This window comes from Hemicordylus capensis, chromosome 6 (genome assembly GCF_027244095.1).
Source record: "Hemicordylus capensis ecotype Gifberg chromosome 6, rHemCap1.1.pri, whole genome shotgun sequence".
In the NCBI taxonomy this organism is placed as follows: Eukaryota; Metazoa; Chordata; class Lepidosauria; order Squamata; family Cordylidae; genus Hemicordylus; species Hemicordylus capensis.
The window spans coordinates 23,748,326-23,767,425 of NC_069662.1; the positions used below are offsets into that span (position 1 = coordinate 23,748,326).

At 47.5% G+C, this 19,100-nt stretch overlaps 2 protein-coding genes across 3 annotated transcripts in view; one reads left to right on the forward strand and one right to left on the reverse strand.

Moving 5' to 3' along the window:
* Positions 1 to 5,804, reverse strand: part of CLN3 (CLN3 lysosomal/endosomal transmembrane protein, battenin) — a 24,541-nt gene extending 18,737 nt beyond the window's left edge. The window contains exons 1-3 of one of the 2 annotated variants that reach the window (XM_053263675.1): positions 5,600 to 5,804; positions 5,293 to 5,395; positions 1,171 to 1,277 (exon numbers count right to left, since the gene is read on the reverse strand). The gene's annotated coding sequence lies outside the window, so the exon portion shown is untranslated. Of the gene's footprint in view, positions 1 to 1,170; positions 1,278 to 5,288; positions 5,396 to 5,599 lie in introns of both variants that reach the window. The other variant, XM_053263676.1, reaches the window with a different exon arrangement.
* Positions 5,039 to 19,027, forward strand: LOC128330586 (filaggrin-2-like). The gene is made up of 7 exons (XM_053263671.1): positions 5,039 to 5,148; positions 5,266 to 5,399; positions 5,552 to 5,606; positions 5,686 to 5,818; positions 8,657 to 11,622; positions 12,825 to 13,012; positions 14,015 to 19,027. The coding sequence occupies exons 1-7, from the start codon at positions 5,104 to 5,106 to the stop codon at positions 14,076 to 14,078; spliced, it is 3,585 nt and encodes a 1,194-aa protein (XP_053119646.1). The 5' UTR covers positions 5,039 to 5,103; the 3' UTR covers positions 14,079 to 19,027.
* The last annotated feature ends 73 nt before the right edge of the window (positions 19,028 to 19,100 follow it).

The following is a 19,100-nucleotide window of genomic DNA, read 5'->3' on the forward strand; positions in this document are numbered from 1 at the left end:
ATCTGCACTAACTGCAGATTTTTAAAAACAATGTCTTCTAACCCCTGCTAAATGAGCAAGGAGGTACCTTTTAAAAGTGGTGATTCTCTTTATCAGGGGGAGAGCAACCGGCCCTATCCAACCCCAGCACAGCATCCCTCCAGCGGCTGTTGTTGGTGTCTTATGTATGGAGCCCAGAGCGGTGTACTACATACTTGAGTTTCTCTTTCACAACAACCCTGTGAAGTAGGTTAGGCTGAGAGAGAAGTGACTGGCCCAGAGTCACCCAGCTAGTTTCATGGCTGAATGGGGATTTGAACTCTGGTCTCACCGGTCCTAGTCCAGCACTCTAACTACTACACCACGCTGGCTCTTTTAGACTGTGAGCCCTTTGGGAACAGGCAGCCATTTAATTAATTAATTAATTTCTGTATGTAAACTGCTTTGGGAACTTTGGTTGAAAAGTGGTATATAAATATTCGTATTCTTCCCTGTAATATACCAGAAGTGTTAAGGCATACAGAGATAGCAATAGCAATAGCACTTACATTTATATACCGCTCTATAGCCGGAGCTCTCTAAGCAGTTTACAATGATTTTTAGCACATTGCCCCCAACATTCTGGGTACTCATTTTACCGACCTCGGAAGGATGGAAGGCTGAGTCAACCTTGAGCCCCTGGTCAGGATTGAACTTGTAACCTTCTGGTTACAGGGCAGCAGTTTTACCACTGCGCCACCAGGGGCTCTGTAAAAAAGATGTATATGGAGCTCTGCCTTATACTATCAATCCATCGTGGATCAGCATGGTGTAGTGGTTAGAGTGCTGGACTAGGACCGGGGAGACCTGAGTTCAAATCCCCATTCAGCCATGAGACTTGCTAGGTGACTCTGGGCCAGTCACTTCTCTCTCAGCCGAACCTACTTCACATGGTTGTTGTGAGGAGAAACTTAAGTATGTAGTACACCACTCTGGGCTCCTTGGAGGAAGAGCAGGATATAAATGTAAATAATAATAATAATAATCTCGTTCAGCACCAGCTCTCCAGGGTTTCAGACATGGTCTTTCCTAGCCATACCTGGAGATGGAAAGGATTGAACAAAAGTTCTGTATGAAAACCAGGGACTCCACCAGCTCCCACTTTGCACAGATGTCAACTGACAGGGATAGACTGAACGGTGTGATAATTACCTGGAAAAGATTTCTTGGGATTGCTTAATAGTGCCCCAGTGCCATTGTGGCTGGGGATGATGGGAGTTGTAGTTCAATAATGTCTGGGGACCCAAGCTTGAGAAGCCCTGTTGTAAAGTAACAAACAGATTCTATAAAACTTTTGAGTTTTATTATCAAGTGTACGATTTTAAGCGCTTCCTCAGTCTGAAGCCTCTCTCCTCCAAGTCCAAAGGAAATGAGTGCTACTCTTATCTACTTCCTTCTGAGAAAGATTATGTTATCAGTCTGTATGCAGTAACATTTTTCAGAACGTTTCAAAGCATAAAGCCATGCTGAATTTTCCAATGAGAGGCAGAAACCTACAGTATTATTATTGCTGCTTCTCAGTCTGAAAATATGATCCTTGATACCCTCTCTGGCTTCACTATTATCGCAAATAAAACAGTGGCTGAGTTCTCAGTCTCAGGAACAATCACAGTTGCTCTCATCACTAAGTTTATCAGTCCTACCAGTAACATGACAGGGCGTTGCCCCACAATGATATATTCAAGCTTCAGCGTAAATTACAACAAAAAAATAAAATGTGAAATCTAAGCTACATACAAGGACATTGTGTTATATTCTTAGAAGAAGAAGAAGAAGAAGAAGAAGAAGAAGAAGAAGAAGAAGAAGAAGAAGAAGAAGAAGAAGAAGAAGAAGATTTATTGCGGTCACAGACCAGATAAACAAACAATAACAATTAATAGCATTAATAAGAAAATTCAAGAAATTTCAAAGTTTACAAAATCACAAACTGTTCAAATTACTGTCTTTACAGAGCTTCGACGCCACAAAACAGAACTTTGCCACATTATCTGAAATTACAGGTTTAAACTTGGTCAGCATAATTTCAAAATATAATTGGTCTGTGTGACCAGGATAAATGGTTAAAATAGGAGCAATAAATTTGGTGCGAGCGTCCTTATAAAACTGGCAATAAAGAATAACATGGGTGATAGACTCTATATCCCCTGAGCCGCAGGGTCAACAGCGCTGATCATAAGGAAGTTACCATCAAGTCCTGCCGAAGGGAGAACATTCAATTGCGCGAGGGTAAAAAATCTCCTAAATTTTGGTACCAAGATCTGGTCTAAATATTCAGATATTCTTAGTATTATCTACTGGAGCATTTCCAGACAGCAGGCTTTACTGCAGGTCTGCTGCGAGGCTTTACTGTGAGTTCCAATTTGCTGCATCAACAACAAACTCAATGCAAAAAGTGGCTTTCTTTAACCCTGACATAAGTTGGGCTCTGCTCAAATGCGTAATGAAAAAACCCGAATGGTGTGTGAAATGCTCTCCAATATGTATCTCACACAGACTTCAGTGTGAATCTGGCCAATGTGCGAACGTACACCATCCATTCTGAGAGGAAAGCCCTGTCTGGAAATGCTCCTGGCAATCTGCAAAAATCTGTGAAAAAAATGGGTCTCCCCTCCAACAGAATAAAGAGTTTTATTTGAAAAGGCATTGAAGTTTTTCACACAGGGCTTTTAAAGCCCTTTAGCTCATATCTCCTCTGGAATGGAGGGCAGATTTACCCAGAAATCCTTGTGAGCTATTGGGGAGTACTTCACACACGATTCAGGTTTTTCATTGCGCATTAGAGTGTAGCTTGATTTATATCCAGGGTAAAAAACAAATCTACTCCTTGTGTCGGGTTTTTGGGATAACTTTGAGTTTGCAGTAAAGTCTCTCGAGAAAACCCGTGGTAAAGCCCGCTGTCTGGAGAACTCCACATTTAATCATGGATTGCTGTAGATCGCCAGCAGATGGCACTAAGAGTAAGACATGATGTCTTTGTGGGTCATGTGTATTTCTCATTTTAGTTATCATCATAATTTGCACTGAAGTTGGAATATATCACCATCTGCAAGAGCCTGTGGTGTATTAGGTAACCTATATTTCAGCCCAAAAAACACTGGAAACTCCAGATCCTGCAATCCATCAACTATAATTGATGTTAGTACCCCTGCTAACTGGGCAAAGAGGCACCTTTTTAACGTGGTGATTCTCTTTATTTAGCAGGGGGAGAGTAACTGGCCCTATCCACCCCCAGCACAGTACTTCTAGTGACTGTTGCTGTTGTCTCTCTTATGTTTCTTGTTAGATTGTGAGCGCTTTGGGGACAGGGATCCATCTCATTTATTTATTATTTATCTGTGTAAACCGCTTTGGAACCTTTTGTTGAAAAGCGGTATATAAACATTTGTTGTTGTTGTATAATTCACCTTAAATTAAATTTGCCCCTAATTCTCCAGATTCCCATCCCAGTGCTGTGAAATTCCTTCCCAGCCCTGCCTGACTCTGCTGTGTGACCAACCATGTTTTGTCATGGTTCTGTTTTTTTCCAGGAAGACCTTGAAGACGTACCTGTTTTTCCAGGCTTTTAACTGAAGATTTTTAAACTTAATGTGTTTTTATCTGTGATCTTGTTTTATTAGTTTTGTGAATTTTAACTGGTTTATACTGTTTTAATATTTGTTGTGTTCTTTTTAATTTGTACGCCGCCTAGAGATGCTTATATCAGGCAGTATAGAAATATGAAAACAAACAAACAAATGGCCCCATCTTCTGGCCTTGCCAGAGAGCACTATTTGTGACATCAAAAAATGACAACGCCACAAATCCCATTCTGAAAACCTGGAGCCTAAAGCAACATAGAAGACCCCAAAAGTCATGTGTGGCTACAGGGCTATTTCGTAGTGCATGTGGGGCAGATGAGAGTGCGCATGGGACCCTCTGATGCTGGTCACACTCTCTTTCTGACACTAGTGGCAAAGCCAGGGCCAATCTGCTTCCTTTGCCTCCACTGTAGCCTGCTCGGAGCCTAGTAGCTTTTGCTCTGGGCCATTCCTGTGCACAGGAACAGCTGTTGGGAGTGGCAATGCGGGCTGTCGGGCACTGACACTGCTCACTGTCAGTGTCACAGCCCATCTTGTCCCTTCCTGAGCTGCTGCCATTTCTTCCTCCTCCCCGGCTTCCTGGTTTCCCGGCTGTTGTGGACTATAACTCCCATAATCACCAGCCAAAGGCCACTGCAGCTGGGGATGCTGGGAGTTGTAGTCAACAACATCTGGGGAACCTTGTTACAGGGAACACTGGTCACAAGTGGTGCAGGCAAAATAGCACTGGACCAGTCAGTGCAGGAAGTCATCTAGTAATGCGCATGGCCCTGTGCCCAGCATGGAGATGCCCATGCCTGCTGTCAGCAGCAAGAATGCCAAGTCTGCATAGGAGTCTGACAGCATGGGCTGAGATCTCTCAGGGCAAATGCCCCAATTGCACCCCACAAAGGACACCCCTATATGGCTATTTCCTTGCTGTAAATGACCTGCAGATTGGCTAATCTGTCCCTTCCAGCTACTGTTCAGGTCGTCTCTGCTCTGTTTCTCCATTACCTCCCCTAATAACCTTCCCGACTCACCCCACCCCACTATCTGTTGTGGTCCCACTGCAGTGGTGTCCTCTCTCCAGCTTGAAAGAGAATGCAGGCCTGTTTCCAGCATGTGGTCAAGGTAGATTTACCACTAAATTTCAGCAAAAAAGAACAAGACAGAGGTGAAGGCTCAGCATGTGCAAAATTGGTGGCATCTCAAAAAAAAAAAAAAAAAGCCAAAATTGCTTCAGTAAAAAGGAGGGCAACATCAAAGAGGAGTTTTGCACTCTCTGAGGCCGAGGCGGCTTCGCTCCCAGTTGACGCGGGCCATCAAATCGCGACATGTTTCTGCCGGTTTTGTGGTGTGTGGTGTTGCTGCAGCTTGCAAGGTTGTGCAAAAACGGACAGCGGCAGCGAATACAAGGAGGAGGAGTAGAAAGAGGATGTGGTCAAAAGCTTTCAGAGCATTACTTCCCTCCCTGGGGAGAAAGGGGAAGCCACTGTTTCTCCTCTCCACCTGACCCAGATGCCTGATGGAGTATTTTCGACGGCTGCTGGGAACCCTGCAGGAGGCCCTGGTCAGTCACTCCCACCTGTCACCCTGGCTTGGGTGGGATCCAGGAACCAAGAGGTTCGCTGACTGCCTGAACTGACAGTCTGGGCTCATTGTTTCCCTGTCTTCACCCCATCTGCAGGATTATGTTTCTTCCTTCACCACCTACCTCCTCGGAAATGAAGCTCACCCAGGAGCAGAAGAGTCAGGAAATACAAGGGAGACGAGGCACCGTAGCAGCTGCCATGACCCTGAAGTGGAGCTCGCACATGCTGGGTAACAAAGATACAGACAGATTGGCTGTCGAGTTTATACTGTGTGTGTGTGGGGGGGGCAGTTCTTATGGCCCTGAGGTTCAGCTGCCTCTGGGGTGGAATCATCTCCACTGCAGCTGGATTCACTTTTCCTCCTCCACCTCCTCCCTGCAGGGACATTTCTCCAGGGGGGCACCGGGAAGCCTTTGAAGGACCACTCACCACAGAGGTAGGTGTTGGAAGGGAGGAGGCGGGGAAAGAGCCATCTAGGCTCTGCCTCTCCCGTCACTAAGACCCTTCCTTTTCAGGAAACCCCGCCCAACCAGGAAACTGGGGTAACATCAGAAGCAGTAGTCAGTGGTGCTCAGGATACAGAGGACATTCTTGAACCTTCCAGATTGGCCAGCGAGGGACAGGAAGAGGCTGGGCAGCTGCTCACAGGTAACGAGAGGTTCTAGAATGCGCTGAAGTCACACTGTGAGGGATGACAGATGGTTCCAGAGGGCTTGGGTGGCTACCAGGCTTGTTTCTGAACTACAGTCAGGAGCCACTCTAGGAAACTTTCCAGATCGCATGCTACCACAGTGTCACGACATAGCCCTTAAGGGTCCTCCTCTACTGACTGTGTCCTGGCATTGCGCCGTCAGCAAGGTGCCGTTCACATTTCCGATGCCGCCTTCCGTGTTTTATTGCTGCGTTATAGCCCTATAATGTTGCATCTGCGTTGCAAAAAAATAAAATAGCTATATTTGCCTGTTGTAGGAGGCAACAGGTTTCAACTGTAGATTTAAATCAGCACCACAAACCATCACAGTTTTACACCACTTTTAAACCAGCCCCGCCCCCCGTGTCTGACATCAGATGCAGAGTGTGTGTCAGGGCCGTGAGGCACGGCCCCTGATTGGTGGCAGCCCGGGTTCTTTGAACCCGTTTGCCCAATGGTGGCTCCATCCCTGGTTTACAAAGTGGTAAGGACAAGACACTCTGCATATGATCAGAAGTACCTCCATCTTAACTATTCACAGAGTCCAGGACCAGTTCTTGCCACTTGAATAAGGTTCTGGGGCTAGAGTTGCCAGATCCAAGAGGTGAAAAAAGTAGATATCCCTCACCAAAAAAGTGGGAATAGAGGATGCTTTTCACCAAGAAAGTCTCCAAAGTTATCCAAAAAAACTGGATAATTTGAGAAAAAATACAGCTCACTTTTGTGAAGCTGATGACCAGGTGAGTGTATGTCTGCTCAGTCTGCCATCTAAGTACAGAGTTCTCAAGGCCCCTGCTTCTAAACCGTAAATTCATCTCCTAGGTGCTTCCCAGATTAGTCCCTGCAACAGTGTCGGGACAAGTCTCAGAAGTGTGCTTCCACACGTCTTGTGTTGGGACACCGCAGTCCCTACCCTGACAGCAGGGTGCCGTTCATATTTCCAACGCCTTGTTACGAATTTAATCGCTGAGATATAGAGCTTGGACATCGTATATCCAGCATAAAGAAGTTGCTGTTTGTGGGGGGTTGTTAGTTTTTGCGAGACTGCTCCCCCTACTGTTTATGTTTTGAATGCAATTTGCCTGAAAGGAAGCATTTTGCTGCTGTTGAGTGGCTAATCTGGAAAGCGCCCTGGTTAGGTTTACCACACACTCAGCCCTCTGTCTTCCTCCCCCACGGGTCACCCAGCCTGCTCTCCCCAGCCAGGCCAGCAACTCCACCTCTTGCCTTGAGGCAGGGCAGCTAGTTAGCTGCCGATCCAGCCTCTTTGCATGCTGGTGCAGTGGTATATGCACGGTCTCCCACTCGCTTGGTGTTCTCTAAGACTACAAACATTTATACACCAATTTCCAACAGAAGGTATCACAGTGGTTTCCAAAGAAACATAAATAATAAGATGCACTCCTGACCTGAGAGGGTTCACAATCTAAAAAGAAATGCAAGGTAACACCAGCATCAGCCACTGAGGGAATACTGTGCTGGCGATGATAGGCCCAGTTACTCTCCCCATGATAAATAGAAGAAATCAACCACTTAAAAAGGGGTCTTTTTGCTCAGTTAGCAGGGGTAGCTGCTAAGTGAGTAAAGCTAGTTAGCTAACTGCTAACTCCCCACTACCACCACCAGGAAGCAAGCGGCACCTGCCGGGGCCCCCTATCTGTGTGCTCCTGCTTCACGCAGCTCTGCAACCTGCCACTGAAGCTGAACCTCCACTCTGGCTTCCCCAGTGGATGGATGGTCAGTAGGAAAGGGAAGGAAGGAGACCAAGGAAGAGAAGCTGCTCAGGAGAGCAAAGTGTTCTGGGTGAACAAAATGTTCCAGCTGCTCCCCAGAACTTTGGACACCATAACACAGGCAAAAAAAAAAGAAAGCTGCTTGGCCCCCAAAATCGTCTCTATTCCTCCTGATGCAAAAGAAGAAAAGGGGGAGGGGGAAAAAGATATTTGGTCCCCAAAATAGTTGCATGTCCTCTATAAAAGTCCCTAGTTGGCAACTCTATCTGAGGCTGACCCCCAGAGCTTTCCCAAATGAGCGGGCTTTCCAGGAAGTGCCGAAAGTTAAGCCATTTTGAGCACTGCACCAAAGTGCTACTTTTTAAGGATGCCTATAATGTGCAGTAACTGTGAATCGTCAGGGGAAAAACCTGAGCAGTGCCATTGGCTGTATGAACGGCACTTTGGCGTTTTCCACACAGGACTTTTAGGTCACATCTCCTCTGGAATGGAGGTGTGCATTCATATATCAGCCAGATTTACCCATCAGGGAGCACTTCACACACAATTTGGGTTATTCATTGCACGTTAAGAGTGTAGCCCGGTTCATATCCAGGGTAAAAAAAATAAATCCACTTTTTGCATCGGGTTTTTTGGGGGCAACTTCAAACTTGCAGTAAACGCGCACTAAAGCCTGCAGTGTGAAAAACACCCATCTGCTGCTGCCCTGACATTGCTGTAAATGGTTCCCTTGTATGACCTCCCCACCCCCACCTTAGTGTGGAGAAGCTGCATTAAATCAACATTTGGAAAAGCTCCTGGTGACCTCTGGCTCAACAAGTTAAGCCCTGCTAAAGATTTATGGGGACTGGAAAGAAACATACTTATACTGAGTCTGCGTGTATCTGTTTCTGTCTCTCTCTCTCTCTCTCTGTGTTATCCTTAGCTTTATGAGGAAAAGCAGGGGGAAGTGTTGTTTTGGAGTGGGGGACAAGCATATCTTTAAGTTCTGAGATGCTCCAACAAGTGGAAAGGAAGACCATAGCCTACGTCATTTTGTCCCTCCCTATTTCTCTCCCACAGAGTCCCCTCAGTTCTCAGCTGATGCCCAAGAGCCGAGACCCACAACAACTGTGACTGGCAGCATCCAACAGAGAGATCTGGAGCGGGCGGCAGTGACCGGGGGGCTCCATCAGTGGGAGCCAGAGGGACCCACCTGGCTTGCAGCAGGTCACCCAGGGGCCCTAGAGGAGGTGGGCCCAGATACAGAGAACAGTCAGCATTCAGAGTCAGACAGGCCCTTGACTGGAGAGAAAGTGCAGGGGAATCCGGAAGGGGCAACAGAGATTGAAAGGCTTCTGCAGAAGGAGCAGGAGGCATCTCTGTGGAAGGATAGAGCCGAGCAAAGGGGACCAGACTGGGCATTGTTTCTGGGGGAACAGCAGAATGGGCTGGAGGAGCCAACATGGCCAGGGGGTTTTGAGCAGGGGAGGTCAGAGGAGGTGGCCAAGATGGCCGAAAAGGAGGTGGAGCAAAAAGGAGTGGCGGAGGCAGAAGGTGGCCCGCGTGGCCAGTCAGATATAGTGGTGGCAAACGAAAGGATTCCACTAATCATGCTGGAGGAGGCAGAGACTGAGGGAGACCAGGAGGTGTTGCTAGAAGAGGAAGAAGAGGTAGGGAGGAGCCATTGGCGGGAGACAGAGGGGTGTGCAGTTTTGTTAGAGCAGGAGTGGGATCCAAAGGAGGGAGGCGAGGAAAGGAATGGCCAGTGGAGCAGACTGGGAGAGGCAGAAGGGACAGAGGGCCACCAGCAGGGGGAGCTAGAGGGACCTGTGAGGAATGGGGGAGATGGTAAAGGGGAAGAACAGGAGGAGCAAATGGGAGGTGTGTGGGAAGGAGAGTCAGAGAGGCTAGGAGGAGGAGGAGGAGGAGGAGGAGGAGTCATGCTGGAAGAGGCAGACACTAGAGGGGGGCAGCAGAGAGAGCAAGAAGGGACTGCAAAGAGCCTGCAGCAGGAACCCATGCAATACAGTGCCTCCCTCAACATATGCGCCTTTGCTGGGCAGCAAACGGAAGGAGTATGGGAAGCCGAGCCAGAGAAGCTGGTAGAAGCTGAGGGTCTTGAAGAAGAAGTGCTGGAAGTGACAGACACAAGAGGGGTCCAGCCATGGGAGGCTGAAAGGAACCTGCAGCAGGAACCCACGGGAAGCAGTCTCTCTCTCGATATAGGCCTCTTGGCTGGGGGTCAGACAGAAGCAGAGAGGCTGACAGTAGAAGGAGAGAGGCTGATAGGAGGAGGAGGAGAAGAAGAAGAAGAAGAAGAAGAAGAAGAAGAGCTGGAAGTGGCAGAGACAAGAGGGCATCAGCCCTGGGAGCCAGAAGGGACAGAAGGTCGCCTCCAGCAGAAACCTACAGGAAACAGTGCCTCTTTTGATACATGCCCCTCTGCTGGGGTGCAAACAGGAGGAGTATGGGAAGAAGAGCCAGAGAAGCTGGTAGAAGTCAAGGGTCCAGAAGAAGAAATGCTGGAAGAGGCAGACACTAGAGGGGGGCAGCAGAGAGAGCAAGAAGGGACTGCAAAGAGCCTGCAGCAGGAACCCATGCAATACAGTGCCTCCCTCAACATATGTGCCTTTGCTGGGCAGCAAACGGAAGGAGTATGGGAAGCCAAGCCAGAGAAGCTGGTAGAAGCTGAGGGTCTTGAAGAAGAAGTGCTGGAAGTGACAGACACAAGAGGGGTCCAGCCATGGGAGGCTGAAAGGAACCTGCAACTGGAACCCACGGGAAGCAGTCTCTCTCTCGATATAGGCCTCTTGGCTGGGGGTCAGACAGAAGCAGAGAGGCTGACAGTAGAAGGAGAGAGGCTGACAGTAGAAGGAGAGAGGCTGAGAGGAGGAGGAGGAGGAGGAGGAGAAGAAGAAGAAGAAGAAGAAGAAGAGCTGGAAGTGGCAGAGACAAGATGGCACCAGCCCTGGGAGCCAGAAGGGACAGAAGGTCGCCTCCAGCAGAAACCTATGGGAAACAGTGCCTCTTTTGATATATGCCCCTCTGCTGGGGTGCAAACAGGAGGAGTATGGGAAGAAGAGCCAGAGAAGCTGGTAGAAGTCAAGGGTCCAGAAGAAGAAATGCTGGAAGAGGCAGACACTAGAGTGCATCAGCCATGCGAGCCAGAAGAGACTGGAAGGAGACTCCAGCAGGAACCCATGGGAAGTTGTGCCGCTCTTGATATATGCCTCTTTTCTGAGGAGCAAACAGAAGGAGAGCCAGAGAGGCTGATAGAAGAAGGAGAAGGAGAAGGAGAAGAGGAAGAGGAAGAAGAAGGAGTCATGTTGGAAGAGGCAAAGACTAGAGTGCACCAGCCATGGGAGCCAGGAGAGGCTGAAGGGAGTCTGCAGCAGGAACCCCCAAGAGACAGTGGCACCCTCGATAGATGTATGTTTCCTGCGGAGCAAAGGAAAGGAGAGCCAGAGAGGCTGGTAGAAGCGGAGGGTCTAGAAGAAGAAGTGCTGGAAGAGACAGAGACTAGAGAGCATCAGCCATGGGAAACAGAAGAGGCTGGAAGGAGCCTATGGCCAGAACTCACGGGAAGTGGTGCCTCCCTCAATATATGCCCCTTTGCTGGGGAGCAAACGGAAGGAGAGTCAGAGAGACTAACAGAAGAAAGAAAAGGAGGAGGAGGAAGAGGAAAAGAAGAAGAAGAAGGAAAAGGAGAAGAAGCACTTGTCATGCTGGATGAGGCAGAGGCTAGAATGTACCAGCCATGGGAGCCAGAAGGGGCTGAAAGTAGCCTCCAGCAGGAACCCTCAGGAAACTGTGCCTCCCTTGAAATATGCCCCTTTGCTGGGGAGCAAATAGAAAGAGACCCAGTGAGGCTGAGAGAAGGAGAAGGAGAAGGAAGAGAATCAGTTGTGCTAGAAGAGGCAGAGACTAGAGGGGGTCAACCCTGGGAGCCAGAGGAAGCTGAAAGACATCTGCAGGAGGAACCCATGGAAAGCAGTACCTCCCTGGATAAATACCCATTTGCTGGGCCCAGACGTTTCCCAGATGAGGTAAGCATAACTCTTCCTGATGACAATAAATGGTGCTTTGAAAATAGGTTGCAAATAAGTTGAAAGCAAGAGCTTACTCAGCATTCACACACTCTTGCAGACTCCGTGTCAGGAGCCTGCCAACCCAAATTAACCACTCATAAATCTTGACACAGTAGCCAGTTGCAAATGCGTCTCAGATTTCAGCTTTACCAAGAATACTTAGTTCAAACAAACAGGCAGCCCCAGAATACAACACAAATAGTCCATGCCTAACAATTCCCCTTGACTCCAATAAACCAGACCTTCTTGCAGAGTTTCAAGGGTCTAGCTACCAAAATCATGCTCCTTCAGACCAGGTTCATGCAGATCGATGAGACGAGTTGTCTCCGGCAGTCTGCTCAAAGCACAAGCTGCAGAATGTATAGCCAACAGCCAGGTGTACCCAATCCACCCCCAGCAGCTGCCACAAATTCAGTCAGTCTCGTGCTGTCTTTTTGCTAATGGCTGGCTGCGTTTCCTCAATCCGATCACCTGTTGCTGACACTTCTCTCGCCTACGTTATCTAGGAGACAATGGTCATTCCTCCTCTTGCCCAGACTCTAACCCTCCCCTCAAAAGATCATTCTGCCCCATTGGCTCCTCTCACAGCAACCTCTCACCCTAACCCGTTTCAGATGCATCCCCCACAGATCGCCAATCTGACCCTCCTCAGACATATCCCTGCTTCCTGGTACATCCACTGCCCCCCTTTCTCTCCTGAGTCCTCAAGTGGGGGCATGACACTCCGGTTGTCTTTTCCAGTGCAATCCCACACGTGGGTCATATGGCCAGCAGGATTCTTGCACAATTTCTGCAGCGCCACCTGCTGCCAGCTTTTGCCTTCTTCGACGAGCCCACCCTTTTTCCTGTTTGCCAGAAAAGTAGTATTGAAAAGTGATGGATTCATTACAGAAAGCAAGAGCTGGTTGGCAGGTGGCACTGCAGAAATTGTGCAAGGTCCCTGCTGGCCAAGTGGTGTGTGTGTGGGATCGTGCTGGAAAAGACAATGGCCGTCTATGAGATCGTGTGGATGCTCAGTAGGCTCTCACCTTCAACATACTTGCGAGCTCTTTTCAAAGCATTGTTGATTGCCATATGGAAGAGCCAAGGGGGAAAGGAGGTTGTGGGATGGTGGGAGTTAGGAGGACATGGGGGTTCTCTAATCCACTTCCTTTCTGCAGGTGCTACCCCTGGACACAAGTGCCCAGAAGGAACGGGTGCTGCTCCGTCGCAAGAGCTCCATCCGGCGGGCACCCAGCTTGAAGAAACCGAGGTTGCCAGCAGAGACCCAACCACCAAAGGGAGACATCGCTGAGGCCACCCCATCTCCACCACCACCACCAAGCAGGCCAACCCCGAGGCATGCTGGGTAAATATTAATATTCCATCACCACCACCACCACTGCTAGGAATGGAACAGGAGAATTTGAGTCAATCCTTTATTTGGCTGAGAAACCCAGTTTGATAAGAACAGAACTCAGGGAGGAGATCTGGAGACAATGGCTTAAGGTCTAAAACAAAGAAAGGTTTATTTGAAGAAGTTACAGATTTAGATAGAAAAGCCTGCACCCTGTCCTAGCTACCTCATGGTGGAAGGAAGAAGGAAGAAGAAGAACGGAGAGAACAAAGAAGATGGGAGTGTCCTAAGAGTATCAGTCTACCATCATGGCAGACTTAGAACAGAGACTGAAGGGTAAAGAGAGAACAAGGGGACAGTCCTATACCCTCTGCCTCTATTCCTAATGTCCCTGGTGGCCAATGGGAATAATAAGCAGAGGTGCACCTAGGCAATTTTGGAGCCTGGACCTCAAATTAAGCATCATCATGCTCCGCCGGGTGACCACACCGCCTGGGATAGACTAAAGGGGATTTGGGGGCTCCCAGGGGCTGTGGAGGCCCTGGACGTCTTGCGCAAAGGAGAAAGTTGTTGCACCTTTGCACAAAAGCGCTGAGAAATGTTTTTTAAAAATTATTATTATTATTTATCAAATTTGTACACCACCCCAAACTTTCATCAAAGAGTTTATTGAGTCAGTGGTTCCCCACCGCCTCCACAACCCTATTGGCTGGAAATGGAGGAGGAGGAGGAGGGGGCAGTGAATGCAGTCCAGGTGGCATATGGCCACCTCCTGCCTGGAAGATCCGCCGCAGTGGCGGACAATTCGGACAGCCAAAATCCTTTCACTTTGCATAGAAAACTGCATCAAAGCCACTGCACTCGCGGTTTCAAACCACTGCCCAATCCCGCTGCACTTTGCAACACTTTCACCATTGCAAATCTCATAGTCCGGAAAACGCCATAGAGGCACATCTCCAGCAGAAGGGACCTCTGAGTTTAGTCTCACTCTGCCCAATCTCTTTGCCTTCCCAGGTTTGGGCCTATGCACCCCAACATGATGGCTGAGCTACAGATGCGCTTGCGCAAGCCCCAGTGACAGCCCGATTCAGAGGGGTTTGTGGAGGAGTGAACCTGCTGTTCTTGGCTGTGTTCCGGATGCAGCCACCATGACTAAGAATCATAAAAGCAACAACAGGGAAGCATTAGGCAACTTGAGCACATGGATTCTTATATTTCCTTTCTGAGGAAAAGGATGAGGGTTTTCTCTTTTTAAATCTTTTTCTGCAAGCTTCCCCCAAATAAGAAAGAAATGCAGTGGTGGGGAAATGTGCAATAAGATGTGTATATTTGAATTGTTCCCTGCTGGAGCAGGACTTAACTGGATTGTGCTTGTCGATGCTTTTGCATCCTCCACCCCACCCCTGTGCAGAAAGCAGCCTTTTGTGGTCGCCAGCCTTGTGACATGTTGCAATATTAATTTACCACACCATACTCCAATCTGCACGTAGATTGGAGTATTTTTAACTCTCTTGTAGGAAGCCGTAGAGAAAGAAAAGAACACACAAGAATATGGTTACTTCTGTCTCCTATGCTGCCTTCCCCGGCACCCTCAGCCTTAATTTTGGCTTCTGCACTTTTTGGTTGTAGTGCATCCCATTAGTTGGTTGGATCTAGAAGCTATGATGTGCAGAGAAGCTGCAATTGGACATGGTGATGAAAACCACCTCTTTATCAGACTACCTAAAGTATTTCCAAGATAGTCTGAAAAGAGGCAAATCTCATCACGCATTGTTGGCAAATGGCCAACAGATGGCGCTGTGAAATTGTGTGACAGGCAAGGGGCACGGATAAGCAGAAGCTACTTGCATTTGTAAATGTTCTATTTCCCTGTCTGGAAGGACCCTTAGTTAGTCAGTTCCTGGTCCCTGGTAGGTACGAGGGACAAAATTTAATTATCATTTCTTCTTTGTAGACAGAGCAGTTTTCCTCATTAATTTATTGTCTTTGTTATCACAGTTGCAAAATTTTGCTCAAAACTAAAATAAAACTAAGATCTAAATTAATGAGCAATTGCAGTGGCTGCAAAAAACATTACTTAAACTCTGCTCCCTGCAGAGAAAAATTAACCGAGAAGTGCCTCAAGAGTACATTGGACACACTGGCACTGTAACTGCATTTTAAGACAGATTGCTACAAATCAGGTCTGGTGGCGCAGTGGTAAAACTGCCGCCCTGTAACCAGAAGGTTACAAGTTCGATCCTGACCAAGGGGCTCAAGGTTGACTCAGCCTTCCATCCTTCTGAGGTCGGTAAAATGAGTACCCAGAATGTTGGGGGGCAATATGCTAAATCATTGTAAACCTCTTAGAGAGCTCCGGCTATAGAGCGGTATATAAATGTAAGTGCTATTGCTATTGCTAAAGGAAAGGGGTTACAGGGAGAATCAACAGGTAGCGGAAGGGTTAAGTGATTCCCTCCCACAGGCGAATTCTTCCCTGTAAATGCCTCATTTCCAATGGTAGCATTAAAATGCACACATGGATTGGGAGCCCCATGCTTACCTCATCATGTCTAGTATCACCCCTTATAGACTAGTTGTTAGAAATAATTATTAAAAATAGAAGAATGTTGAAAATATCCTGGGTAGATCTTTTATTTTTATTTATTTTTATTTAAAATATTTCTATACTGCCCAAAACCTAGGTCTCTGGGCGCTTTACAATTAAAATCATTTAAAACATCAAATCAGTTTTGATGATAGAGTCACCAATTTAGAAGTTCTGCGAAGAATGAATAAAAAGATGGAAATTTTAATAAGAATACAAGAAAGGAAACTGGAATATTTGGGGCATGTGCTGAGACATCAGAGATATCATCTTCTGCAATTAATATTGCAAGGAAAGACCGAGGGCAGGAGGAGGGCAGGAAGAAGGAAAACATCATGGTTGAAAAACCTTAGAGAATGGTATGGCAGAAGCACTGGGCCACTATTTAGAGATGTGGTATCAAAAGATCAAGTAGCCTTAAGGATAGCTAACCTTCAATAAGAGAAGCGACTAAAAAAGAAGAAGAATTATTATTCCTGAATCCTTTTACTGCTGATCAGAGAACACTAATTTACAAAGGTGTATGAGAACACAAGCCCTGCTGGATCAGGCCCCAAAACATATCCAGTCCAGCATCCTGTTTCACACAGTGACCCACCACCAGTTGACTCGGGGGGGGGGGGGGAGCCCACAGGCAAGAGGTGAGGCCATGCCCTCTCTCCTGCTGTTGCTCCCCTGCAATGGGTATTTAGAGGCTTCCTGCCACTGAGGCTAGTGGTGGCCTATAGCCACCAGATTAGTAGCCATTGATAGACCTGGCCTCCTTGCATTTGTCTAAGCGCCCTTTAAAGCTATCCAAGCTAATAGCCACCACCCCATCCCATGGCAGAGAATTCCATAGATTAATGATGCACTGTGTGAAAAAGTACTTCTTTTTGTTGGTCCTAAATTTCCTGGCTTTCAGTTTCATTTGATGACTGGTTCTATTGTTGTGAGAGAGGGAGAAAAATTTATCTCTGTCCACTCTCTCTACTCCATACATAATTATATACACCTCTCTTATGCCTCCCTTAATCGCTTCTTTTCCAAACGAAAAAGACCCAGATGCTCTAGCCTTGCCTCATAAGGAAGGTGCTCCAGGCCCCTGATCATCCTGGTTGCTCTCTTCTGCACCTTTTCCAGTTCTATAATGTCCTTCTTAACATACGGTGACCAGAACTGTACGCAGTTCTCTGAATGTGGCCGCACTATTGGTTTCTATAAGGGCATTATAACAAAAGCATTTTTTATTTTCAACCCCTTTTCTAATTATCACTAGCATGGCATTTGACTTTTTCACAGCTACCACGCACAGAGTTGACACTTTCAACAAGATGTTCAGTTCACCACAACTCCAAGATCTCCCTCCTGGTCAGTCACTGACAGCTCAGATCCCATCAGTATATATGTGAAGCTGGGTTTTTTTGGCCCACTTTACAGTTGGTCACCTTAAGTGGCGCAGTGGGGAAAGGCTTGACTAACAGGCAGAAAGTTGCCGGTTCAAATCCCCACTGGTATTTTCCCCAGATTATGGGGAACACCTCTATCGGGCAGGAGCGATATAGGAAGATGCTGAAAGGCATCATTTCATACTGCGCGGGAGGAGGCAATGGTAAACCCCTCCTACCAAAGAAAACCACAGGGCTCTGTGGGCGCCAGGATTCGAAATCAACTCGACGGCACACTTTACCTTACCTTTTACACTTGGTTACATTGAACAACATTTGCCATTTTATCGCCCACTCACCCAGTTTGGAGAGATGCTTTTGGAACTCCTCACAACCTGCTTTGGATTTCACTACCCTAAATAGTTTAGTGTCATCTGCAAATTTGGCCACTTCGCTGGTTACCCCAAGATCTAGACCAGGCCTGCTCAACTTAGGCCCCCCAGCTGTTTTTGGACTGCAACTCCCATACTCCCCAGCCACAGTGGCCAATAGCCAGGGATTATGGGAGTTGTAGGCCAACATCTGCAGGAGGGCCTAAGTTGAGCAGCCCTGATCTAGATCATTTATGGATAAGTTAAAGAGTACTGGTCCCAGTACAAACAGAAACAGTGTTAGACCCAGACCTTGGGGCAGAAATCTAAGGCCCCAGCCCCCCCGCTCCCCTGGATGGCCCCAAGAGCGCTCCTGCTAGTGGCCAGCAATGGCAATCTCCTTCCCGTGTGGCCCAGGCTCTGCAGTGCCTCCCCTCTCTGTCCGGCACACCAGCAGCCTGGCGCTGGCCATCGAGAGATTCTCTCCCTGCTTACCGGAGGGCTGCTGCTGCTCCCCCCCCCCCCGGCTAGTTGGTAAACCTAAACTGCAAACCACTGAAAATAGGTTCACACCCTTCTTGCTAAATTTGTTAAGATCTGCATCAAAAGCTTTGACGGTGCTGCCACCTTCAGAAATGAAATGGCTGGTGACCAGAAGCAGGGTCTTCTCAGTGGTGATGCCTTGGTTGCATGATGCTTTCTCCTGGAACCAGGAGAGCTGGTCTTGCGATAGCAAGCATGACTTGTTCCCATAGCTAAGCAGGGTCTGCCCTGACTTGATGTGTGAGCACTGCAAGATATTCCCCTCAGGAGATGTAGCCACTCTGGGAAGAGCAGAAGGTTTCAAGTTCCCTCCCTGGCTTCTCCAAGATAGGGCTGAGAGAGATTCCTGCCTGCAACCTTGGAGAAGCCGCTGCCAGTCTGTGAGGACAATTCTGAGCTAGATAGACCAATGGTCTGACTCAGTATATGGCAGCTTCCTATGTTCCTATGCCTAAATTCTAGAGTTTGGGGATCTCAGCAAACTGCTCTCAATGGGCCAGCTCCACCACTACTTTTAGGAGAGGAGAGCTGGTCTTGTGGTAGCAAGCATGACTTGTCCCCATAGCTAAGCAGGGTCTGCCCTGGTTACATATGAATGGGAGACTAGAAGTTTGAGAACTGAAAGATATTCCCCTTAGGGGACGGAGCTGCTCTGGGAAGAGCCGAAGGTTCCAAGTTCCCTCCCTGGCTTCTCCAAGATAGGGCTGAGAGAGATTCCTGCCTGCAAACTTGGAGAAGCCGCTGCCAGTCTGTGAAGACAATACTGAGCGAGATAGACCAATGGTCTGACTCAGTATATGGCAGTTTCCTATGTTCCTATGTAACTCTCTTCTCATGCTGGTATTTCATTGTATTTTTTTCACCAGTTGAAGATAATGTTATTTCCTTGGGTTTCTGATAGATAATTTTAATTCTAGTGTTCCTGGTCTAGTTCTGTTTAATACTATACTTAAATATTAAACAAGACTAATACTCCCCCCCCCACACACACACAATTGCTCTTTGCAATGTTGCTGTATATTTTAAATTGTTTTAGATGTTACATGGTTTTAAAAAACTTGTTTTATTATAGCATTTTGTTGGCTACCTTGGAAACCTCAGCTGAAAGGCTGCCTAAAAATCTTGAAAATAAATAAATAAAACAAATAAACAAACAGTATACTTGGTTTTCCAAATGGAGTCCCCGGAGTTCCTCGGAAGCTTATCTTGAGGAGTTCCTCAGGAGGAGATAA

Bases quoted from the DNA above. Each gene is read 5' to 3' on its own strand.
- LOC128330586 (XM_053263671.1), top strand. From the start codon at position 5,104: ATGGAGTATTTTCGACGGCTGCTGGGAACCCTGCAGGAGGCCCTG. The intron at 5,607-5,685 runs GTAGGTGTTGGA...CTTCCTTTTCAG, and splicing joins AAGGACCACTCACCACAGAG to GAAACCCCGCCCAACCAGGA. The intron at 5,819-8,656 runs GTAACGAGAGGT...TCTCTCCCACAG, and splicing joins GGCTGGGCAGCTGCTCACAG to AGTCCCCTCAGTTCTCAGCT.